The sequence below is a fragment of the Ictalurus punctatus genome, chromosome 20 (assembly GCF_001660625.3).
Source record: "Ictalurus punctatus breed USDA103 chromosome 20, Coco_2.0, whole genome shotgun sequence".
NCBI classification, from domain to species: Eukaryota; Metazoa; Chordata; class Actinopteri; order Siluriformes; family Ictaluridae; genus Ictalurus; species Ictalurus punctatus.
The window spans coordinates 9,141,548-9,152,726 of record NC_030435.2 but is presented as its reverse complement, the minus strand read 5'-3'; the positions used below and the strand labels follow the sequence as shown (position 1 = coordinate 9,152,726).

Genomic DNA, 11,179 nt, shown 5'->3' with positions numbered 1-11,179 from the left:
GGATTACGTTTTTGGGGCACGTTTTGGATTTACCTGTCTGTGCCTCTCTTAAATAAAACTGTTCATACTGCACTTGCATCTGTTATCTCCGTTACGTCACAATACGTGACAGAATATTCAGCCTTACCATGGATGCAGCATGAGGACGAGAGAGACATCACGCTAAAGAAACCAGAGAAGTAGCAGGACAGTACCTCATCGGGGAACGCTCGGATTACTGGCCGCATTTTTCGTCTGTGCAGTTCCCTCAACGGTACGCCGTCGAACTTCTGCCGGAGACAGTGGGATTGGGGAGCTACCCGCTGGAGTTCCTTTTCAGTTGCCAGGAATATTTCTGCAGCCTGGCGTATCCCAAGCCTACTAAGAGACAGTGGATTGGGTTCTTGGTGTCCAGGTTTTGCGGTCCGGCCCATGACTGGGCAGAGCAGCTGGTGAGTACTGGGTCCTCTGCCCACCATGATGTCTCTCAGTTTTCGGAACTTTTTATGGAGGAGTTCACACAGCCAGGACAGCTTCTTGGTCTGGATTTACTGGGGTGGAGAGTCAATGGACAGCCCCAGGCTGACCTGCCATTCAACCTCTATTATGAGGGGATTGACAGGGCAGTCTCCACCGATTCGCTTCAGGTTCCGTCCAACGCAGGGAAGGTTTCTCCGAGATGTATGACTGAGGACTGCGGGAAAGAGACTCAATTCCAGTGTCCCACCTGCAAGAAGCTGGGTCTCCAGGAAGCATTTTTCTGCTCTAAGGAGTGCTTCCAGAGCAGCTGGTGTCAGCACAAGCGTCTACACAGAAAAGCCCCTATGACACTACAGCCAGAAGTTAACCTGGCAACCTCAGAGCTTGAACCTGAGACCCACGTGGTGGGCTCACCTGCCGTGCTCCAGTTAGAGGTCCACATGGCGGCTCCAACACCAGAGCTCCAGCCTGAGGTTCAGGAGGGGGTCTCAGCTCCACAGATCCACTGTAAAGCCCAGTTACTGTCCCAACTGTCTGTTAACACAGACAACCAAGCCCTGCTCCCGTCAAAGTCAACCGACATGACCGACCAAGCCCTGCTCATGTCCATGTTAGCCGACATGACCGACCAAGCCCTGCTCACGTCCAAGTCAGCCGACATGACCGACCAAGCCCTGCTCACGTCCAATTCAGCCGACATGACCGACCAAGTTCTGCTCAAGCCCGAGTCCACCGACATGGCCGACCACGTTCTGCTCAAGCCCGAGTCTACCGACACGGCCGACCACGTTCTGCTCAAGCCCGAGTCTGCCAACAGGGACAACCAAGCCCTGCTCATGTCCAAGTCGGCCGACATGGCAGGCCAAGTTCTGCTCAAGCCCGAGTCCGCCGACACGGACAGCCAACTTCTGCTCACGCCCGAGTCCGCCGACAGTGACAGCCGAGTTCTGCTCATGCCCAAGTCTGCCGACAAGGACAGCAAAGTTCTGCTCACGCCCGAGTCTGCCGACAAGGACAGCCAAGTTCTGCTCATGTCCAAGTCTGTTTACACGGACAACCAAGCTCTGCTCACGTCCACATCTGCTGACATGCACAACCAAGTGTCTGTTGAAACAAACAACCAAGCTCTGCTCATGTTCCCATCTGATAACCTGACCCACCAAGTTATGCTCACGCCTGTATTTGCTGAAACAAACAACCAAGCTCTGCTCATGTCTACGTCTGATGACCTAACCAACCAAGTTATGCTCATGTCCAAGTCAGCTGACGGGGATAACCAAGCTCTGCTTATGTCCACATCTGCTGACATGCACAACCAAGTGTCTGTTGACACGGACAACCAAACTCTGCTCACGTCCCAGTCTGCCGACATGACCAGCCAAGTTCAGCTTGCAGGCTCCGCTGAGTACGTCGCTCTGCTCTGCTGCTCAGCTGAGGACGTCACTCTGCTTTCCTGCTCAGCCGAGGACGTCACTCTGTTTTCCTGCCCAGCCAAGGACATCACTCCACTATCCTGTTCTGCTGGAAACCTCTGCTTTCCTGTTCCACTGCAGACGTCCCTCTGTTTCCCTGCACTGCTGCGTACATCGCTCTGTTTCCCTGCACTGCTGGGTAAATCGCTCTGTTTCCCTGCTCCACCGAGGATGTTGCTCTGCCTTCCTGTTCAGCCGTGGACGTCGCTCTGCTTTCATGTTCCGCCGAGGATGTCACTATGCCTTAATGCACCGCCGAGGACGTCACTCTGCTTTCCTGCTCTGCTGTGAATGTCGCTCTGCTTCCCTGTTCTGCGTACGACGTCGCTCTGCTTCCCTGCTCCGCCGAGGACGTCGCTCGGCTTCCCTGCTCCGCCGAGGACGTCGCTCTGCTTCCCTGCTCCGCCGTGTACGTCGCTCTGCTTTTTTAGACCAGAATCTCCCCTGGTATATGCCTTTAAAGTTTTGTCTGACTCTATGCAAGTACACATGAGTTACAGCTATTTGATTAAATAAGGATCCCCTCATTAGTATTGATTGACAAGTGGCAGACATATTGTTTACAAATGCCAACATGTTTTTGAATTCCTGAGTTTCACATTCTGCTGAGTAGTTTCACATCAAATTTGTGAAGATGGGCCAAAAACCCTACGACTAGTTTGCAAAAGTAGGTATTGCAGAATATGTGAATTAGCAAAAGATCTAAGTAGGCAGAGCTACATGGTTCTTGAGGTGTTTGTATGTGTGTGCACGCATCTCACGAGTTCTGCCGGCTATAACTCTCTCTCTCTATTGCCCCCCCCTATAAGTAGACTGGCGGTAATAAAACACAGGTCAAAATCATCAAGCGTTACCTGCCAGTTTGACCCGCCTCCTCTCTGTTCACAGCTGACGGTCGACCACTCCTCAGCTGCCACATACCTCAGTTTATAGCAGGGAGTATTCAGTACAAAGGGAAACATTTATGGATTGCACATTTTATCAACTCTTGTGCTGTCACTTCAGCTACAACACAAAGCACTTCGAAAACAAACCACTTCGAAAACAAAGCTGGCCAAAGCACTTTGAAAACAAAGCTACATTTCATACAGTAGGCCAACTTACAATAAACTAACAGTAACTGCACAACATAATGAATTAAAAAAACATCTTGCATAACACAAAATATTCCACAAAGCTGTCATGTGAGTGTCCTCCTCCTCTTCTCTGTGTCCCTTATGTATACATGAGCATACAAATTGCTCAGGATTGAACCTTACAAGTTGTGGGCCCACGATGTTCAAAAACATCAGAGACGAGATGGTGGAGATGAAAAGGGATGCGTGCTGCGAGCTACAAATGAGATTCATTTTGGAGAAACCCTGCTCACACTCCACTTGAGATTGCTGGGGTACTTACAGTAGCCAACAACTGCCTCAGTCCTTCTGTAACATTTTGTGTATTTGGGTCCCTGTACTCCCTAAAAGCCCAAATGACTGTATGTGGGCTTTTAACTCCATTTAATTGATGGCAGTCAATCTCACTTTCAAAGCCATGTGCAGGTTGACATGTTTAGCCTCATAAGCGGTTCTAAAAACCTTCCATAATCAGGCTAGCATTATCACTGCTAGTCGTGGGAACAGTCGTTAAACTGCTTCATCAGTTACCTGCTGCCACTCACTCTCTTACACTCTTGCCTTTTTAGTATTTTGCTCCTTTTTCTCATTGTCGTTGTTCGTGTTCTTAAAAAATGCTGTTAAAGATAACTGCTTTCATTTTGCCATGACACACTCTACAACGCATGCTACATGACTGTAGGCTTCGCTTCATGACAGCAAATTCAGGTGACCCTTGAAATGATTACGCTATGTGAAAGAGGCTACTGTTTGGCTATTAGCAATATTTCAGCACGGATAATATAAGATTATTCGTTTTCTTGTTGTTTTATTTTACTTTTGGTGAATTAAAAACTAAAACGTTTTGTAAAAACGTGTTGTAGGCTGATTACCATTTCCAAACTGTCTGTAGTGTGTGTCTGTGTGCGACTGTGGCCTGCGATGGGTTGCCACCCTACCCAGGGTGCCCCCGCCTCGTGCCCCAAGTGCCCAGGGATAGCCTCCAGGGTCCCTACGACCCTGAGTAGGACAAGCGGTACAAAAATGGATAGATATAGTGCTATGATTCCTACACATTCACCTGATTTGCATGAAAGTCTGCATTTTGAAGTCATATTCATTATTTAATTTCAATTCCAATATACAGTGGTAGACAGCTTCAAAAAAAAAAAAAAAAAAACTGTCAATGTCCAAATATTTATGGACCTGACTGTATGTGTAACTTTGTGTTAGTGCCTTACAGTCAACTCCTCCATTTTGCTGATTGTGAGCTCAGCATCATCCTCTATCACAGACTCCTCCTCCAATTCCTCTGATGGATAAAGAGGCCTGAGAAAAAGAAGGAAATATTTGAAGAGCCCTCTTTAAACTTAAACTTCTTGTAGGTCACTTTTTTAATTGTGTTTTACTTTTACCTCTTCCAGACAAACTGTCCACACCTAAGGGCTTCCTCTGCCAGGCGGTCCAAGACATAACACACATGTTCACCAGAACCAGACTTCAGCTTAAATGGAGGGAAGTCAACCAGCCCACCCTACAACAACCACACACTCAAGTCATAAAGAGGGTACACTATCTAAGAATGACTGTTTCTCTCTTTTTATCACTGTCTCACACACATATAATCACACAGTCATGTGTTCTTGTGTGGTCGTAACTGACCTGTGCCCTAAGGTCCGTCAGGATGTTTGACACAATCACGTTGGGGTCATCATATTCCTGTGGTGTTTCAAATGACCGGCCACACAGTGTTCTGAGCCACGCTGCTATGACACTGAACATGTAGAATTGTTCACCAGGGTTACTCACTGTGTATGAACTTGCTACAAAATAATGCCTGAAAAAGAGATGGAGGGGAGCAAAGGGGGGTGGAGTGGAATGAGATGGCAGTGGTCAGTTTTTGGTACAATTTTGTTCAATCATGCATGCATTGAAATTTAAGAATGCACATTTACCATGCCACCATAAAGGCAAAAGGTCTTTAATCAAAATTTGACAGGGCTACGGTAGCTTAGGGAACTAGGAACAGGACAGTTATGAGTTCCCTGCCAGAAAGCATTTTTTCAATATCAATTATTCATGTTTGAGATACTTTCAATAAAATTATTGTGTCATTCAATCTGGTGGCAGCATTGAACCTCATTTGTATTTTGGTCTAATTTGTACATTTGGTTCCCTTAAGTTGTGCATTTTATACTCCCCAGACAGGGAGAAGAACTCTAGCCATGCACTCATAAGTACAGAGGGTAAACTCAAAATAAACATGAGAGGAAAAGACCCAGATTTGAAGAAACTGTCTCAGAAAAAGAGGAACCCACACATCCTCTGGAGGGTAGAATTGCTTTGGTTTTCTTATCACACATATTGGCACCCTGTCCAGGGTGTACCCCGCCTTGTGCCCAATGCTCGCTGGGATAGGCTCCAGGTTCCCCGTGACCCTGAAAAGGATAAAGCGGTATAGAAGATGGATGGATGGATGGATATCACACATTCCGCTGGCAAAATGGAAATTGACTTATCAGACATTTTCAATCAGTATAAATGTATTAAATATCTGATGGCCAGAAATCTGTTATTATGCATGATTAGACTTTACAGTGTAAAGTATTATGACTGTGTTTGGCTGATGGCGAGCAAAGCGATGGAAAAGGGAAGGGGTGTGAGCCCCTGCTGGGCAAACAATTCACACTGCACAATAACACAGCTGCAGAAATAAAAACAGACAACCAAACTAAAACTTTTTTGATTGTAAAACACAGTGTACATCTGCCACAATAAAATGATAACATTTAAACCCAATACCACACTTTTATAAATGTTAACATCCTAGCTTATCTAAAAAGAAGAAAACCCAGTTTGTTTCAAGTTTTATAACTGTATCAAGTAGTAAATGTAGAATGCCATGTTTACATTTACTTGATTTCAGTACAGAAATATCTCTTTTGAGTAAAAGATGTAGTGCCTCATGTCTCTGTGGCAAAACAGTGGCAGGAGCTAGGCCCATGGTTGAAGCAGATAATTGAGGGGAAATAGATCAAAGTGGAAACATTTTTCCTTCTCAAAGCAAGCCTTTCTTTTTTTTTTTTTCATCTCTCCTCTGTTGTGAAGTGGAGCGCGTATTGTATGACAGTGATTGAAAGAGGTGCAACTGTCCCTTATGAAGCTAGCCCAGTGAATAGCCCACTTCTTTTGATCAAAAAGTCTAACCATACATGGCCATAAAATGGCCATACATGTTCTAAATCAAAACTGCAGTTGGTCCAGCCTAAATTAAAATATCTGGGACATGTCCTAACATCTGAAAGGCAGCAGATTGATTCTGATGGGATTGCTTGCTTGCATCCTCAATTCTCCAAAGCCCACTACAAAATGACAGGTTATCATTTGGCTTGGCATGCTTAATTACTGTTGACCATGGATTATTGATTTTGCAACAATTTCCCAGGTGTTACAAGACATTGCACATGGCCATAATTTGGCACTAAATGAATGGTCGTTCACACATGGGAAGGCCATCCTCCATGTGTGTGATCATTGGCAGTGGCTGGAGCCATCTTGTCCAGTTCTGATCTTGTAGCAATGCACAAACTGGATGTTTTTGTACTACATAAGATACACCAAATTTTGACGTTGGCTCACACAACTCATTTGTCAAATGCTTGTATGTTAACACTTCAGAACATCTTGTTTACTTTGGCCAATGTTACTATTCATTGTTGCAACACACTGAATCCAGCCAATTTATTACCAAATGAGTTGGAAGGGTTACCCCATGACTGTTTATTGTTTTGGATGTCGTATCTAAACCACGTGCGGACTTAACTGATCAACCTGACTTGAATGCTTATTTTGTGTTTGATGTGGACGGTCAATCCTTGCAGATAACAGATGGCACCCCTTCTACTGCATATGCAATTGTTGATTTTAGTGTGGTTGAATCTTTTAAACTCCCTTAACATCTGTCAGCACAAGCAGCTGAATGGTTCACACCCTACGTATCAAAAGGAGGGATGCTGGCGGCAGTAAAGAGAAATTGGTTTGCATTTGCGGATAAATTTAGAAAATCCTGCTTGATTTGTATTCGACATGAGATAGGTAAGACACCACAGGTAGAATAACTGGCTCATCCTACTCAAAAGTTTCCATTTGAACATGTTTTGGATTTTATTGAATCAAGACCCTGTCAGAATTATTGAAACTGTCTGTGATTGATATGTTCAGCAAATATCCAGAATATTTCCCATGCAGGAAGCAGGATGCGCGAGCCACAACAAAGTGTTTGCTCACAGAATTGATCACTCATTTTGGTGGTCCAGAAAAAAATTCATCAGACAACGGTGGACACTTTGTGAAAAATTAATTCAACACCTTTCAAGTGCATTAGACATTAATCATAAAACACATTGTGCCTATCATCTGCAATCTGCAGGGGCAGTGGAGAGTTTGAAACAAACCATTAAGCAAAAGCTGTTGAAGGTAATGGCAAACAAAATCGGCAAACGGGATTAATTCCAATGGAAGTACTGTGTGGTTTTCCGCTTAGGATCCCCAACCTTTCTTCTTAAAGGCATGGTGAAGGATCGCTACAGCAGATTGATGATTATATGATAAAATACATGAGTGGATTGTTCAAAACTATGCAGTGGGATGGATCCTGGTGGGTGAAGCTGACAACCCCGTCTGCTGTCCAAGTCGCTGAGAGAGAGACATGGATTCGTGGCTCAAACTGTAGGAAGGTTTATCCATCTTGTCTAACTGACAACAACCAGTGAATGCTCAAGAGTGCTCTCACACTGAGGGGAACCGACAAAAGAGTAAAGCACAATAGCATCCCTGCATTGAGGGGGACCAACTCCGCAGCCAAAAAAACAACAACATTTGTATACCTAGATTTCACTGCATATTCACAGCCATGATCTTTCTTGCCTATTTTCATGCTCCATTTCAGTTGACTGGTTCATAAATTATTTTGGATTTACTTTCCATGCCACATAGAATTCGTAGTAAAAAGAAGCAAATGCATTAAATGGACAGGATCAGTTGACATTGCTTAACATTTTTGCATACAAGGTGGTCCAAGCCCACCTATTATAGTGATCAGAACAAAAGCACCATTGTAAGTTGAGTAATGTTAGAAATTATTCTTACTGCATGCATTACTGCTTTCCTTATACATCATATCAATTATGGTACTAGTATGAAATTATATGTGTGGAAATTCATATGACCAGAGTAGGGGATATGGAAAATTATTTTATTTAATACTTTTACTAATGAGTTAATATTTTTTCTATTAGCTATTTCTTCATTATACTCCATAGATGCACCAAATTTATGGGTGCCAGGAAATCTAGTGCATCTGTTCCTTATATTTAGACTAAAGCAAGAAGATGTTGGTCTAGATTAAGGCACAGATTATTTCATAGATTAAGTCATGACACTACCTCCACCATGCTTCACAGACAAGCTTGAATGTTTTGGATCATGAGTAGATCCTTGTTTTCTCCACATTTTGGCCTTTCCATCATTTTGGTAGAGGTTAATCTTGGTTCCAGAACTTTTGTGGCTCATCTCTGTTTTGTTTGTTGTTGTTTTTTTGGCAAAATCCAATCTAGCTTTCCAATTCTTATTGCTGATGAGTGGTTTGCATCTTGTGGTTTGGCCTCTGCATTTCTGGTCACAAAGTCTTCTTCAAACAGTGGATTGTGATACCGTCATTCCTGCTCTGTGGAGGTTCTTGGTGATGTCAGTGACTGTTGTATTGGGGTTTTTCTTCACAGCTCTCAAACTCAGTATGTTTACAGTGACAACAATATCCGATATTAACCTGATTAAGACAATTCTCTGATTAAGAAACTAGCATGTAAACAGCGATTATTATTTACCTTAATATGGCTAAAGTCATACTCGAAGTAAACACAAATCGTATTAAGACCTGTGGAATATTCCTATTTTAGGTGCATTATCGCTGTGCATTATAGACATGTACACACCTTAATCACACACTTTCATCCTGGCTTATCCTTTTAAACAACAAATACAGTCTTCACAGGTTTAACTGAAGGGTAAAACCAAGAGTAGATGTTCAGAGCTATTTATTGTTTAAACAATCAATCTAACAAGAAACACTAGTCAGTCACATGTTTCAATATCTTTGCTCAACTACAAATTGGGTGGTCTCACACAAAATTTGCGATGTTCTATGTCGTTTAAGACTTCTACATACAAATACCAGGAAATAAAAGCTGAAATTCTAAACTCTCTTCTCATATTCAACTTTTGATCTCAAACCCAGTCTACTGCAAAAACAAATGTATTGGCCACTCCAAAAATTTCGTAGGGGACTGTATATGCATACTGTTTGAATGACCAAGATGGCAACCCTAATCTCGACACACAGCTCCGATACCCTGTATAACATCACTAACAACAACAAACAACGAACCAGTTAACACTCAGACATGCTAATGATACTTGGCATCATAATATGTGGTATAAAATACAGCTTGACGTTTTTATATAACTTCTGTGTAGATTACGTCAGATAAACCTAGTCAGTTAACTACATCCAAACAAGTTAGCATCTTTCTTACAAGATTCTTTATTCTTACTTTACCTGGATAGAGGTTTCATGTTGTGCTTTTCAAGGACTTGTTCCTCATAGTCCAACAGTTTTAGTTTATCTAACAAGTCCTCCATAACCACAAACATCTGGTGCTGTAATGCAGGACTCCGTTCATCCTCATGTTCCCTTCGACCATCCTCTGCCATGTTTTTCTATCCACCCGGGCGGTTACTACTGTAAATGTTAGGCAACGGGTTCTGCGTTTAGTATACTGAAAACCAGCGGAGTTTGGGGTGAAAACTTGAATTAGCTAGCAAATTTGAACAGGGGTAATTCATCTAGCTAGCTAGCGCCAACCAGTGCTGGCCACAAATAGCAAATCCAACGTCAAGCCAACTTTATGCCAGTGCAGAGTAGAGGTGTAAGTGCCAGAGGAATTTTTATATATTTATATACATTATAGGGGGTACCATGGAAGAGGTACTGACGTAAAGTTGGTTTGACGTTGGACGTTCGATATTCGCAGATTTGCATATATATATATATATATATATATATATATATATATATATATATATATATATATATATATATATAATTTCATTAATAGGACATCTATTTTTTGAAGAAAACCATTCAATGCAGTACGGGTGGCCCCCTTTATGCATTCGTGAAGGTTTTTGTTTGTTTGTTTCATGCATTGTAGGGTTGAATATCAAAAGTCTAAAAGGTGTGCGTCATGCTGGACACTTGGTCGAACACTTTACAGTTGGTAGTGTGACTGTACATCATTCCCTTTAACTGCTATTGAGCTTTAAATCATGGTATATTTTGTGTATGAGCCCATTCTGTAGTGAAAATCATATCTCATTTACATGTGATTTAATAGCTTATTTTAATAAATATCAAAAATCTAAATGGTGTGCATCATACCTAACACCTAGATGAACACTTTATAGTTGGTTGTGTGACTATACAGTATTCCCTTCAAATACTATTGAGTTTTAAATTATGGCTATTTTGTGTATGGGCCTATTCTGTAGTGAAATACATGGCAATATGTACATATGATTTAATAACTTATTTTGTTAAATTTCAAAAATCTAAGAGGTGTGCATTATAGCGGACACCTAGATGAACACTTTACAGTTAATTATATGAGTAAGTCATTCCCTTCAAATGCTATTGAAGTTAGAAACCTGCTTAACAATGTTGTATGTAACTTTAGAGACGGTCCCTTAATTTCCGCATATCTGCGAATAGTGAACGTCCAACGTCAAACCAACTTTATTCCAGTGGAAGAGGTGGGTCTTTGGCTGTTTTTTGAAGATAGTTACAGATTCTGCCGCCCGGATTGAGGTTGGAAGTTCATTCCACTGCTGAGGGACAGATAATGTGAAGGTTCTGGAAAGGGATCCTTCAGTATTTCACTACTGAATGGGCTCATACACAAAATATACCATAATTTAAAGCTTCAGTATTTCAGAACCTTCAGAATTTCACTACTGAATGGACTCATACACAAAATACACCATAATTTAAAGCTCAATAGCATTTGAAGGGAATGACGTACAGTCACAATACCAACT

The 11,179-nt window shown here is 42.3% G+C and overlaps 1 protein-coding gene across 1 annotated transcript in view; it reads right to left on the bottom strand.

Annotated features, from left to right (window-relative positions):
- LOC108280285 (uncharacterized) overlaps positions 1-9,952 on the bottom strand; it is a 16,312-nt gene extending 6,360 nt beyond the window's left edge. The window contains 9 exon segments of the mRNA XM_053673815.1: positions 195-341; positions 567-785; positions 874-993; positions 1,275-1,461; positions 2,786-2,841; positions 4,267-4,354; positions 4,441-4,559; positions 4,688-4,862; positions 9,642-9,952. Of these exon segments, the coding sequence (XP_053529790.1) occupies positions 195-341; positions 567-785; positions 874-993; positions 1,275-1,461; positions 2,786-2,841; positions 4,267-4,354; positions 4,441-4,559; positions 4,688-4,862; positions 9,642-9,796 (1,266 nt within the window). The 5' untranslated portion in view covers positions 9,797-9,952.
- Between the last annotated feature and the right edge of the window lie 1,227 nt (positions 9,953-11,179).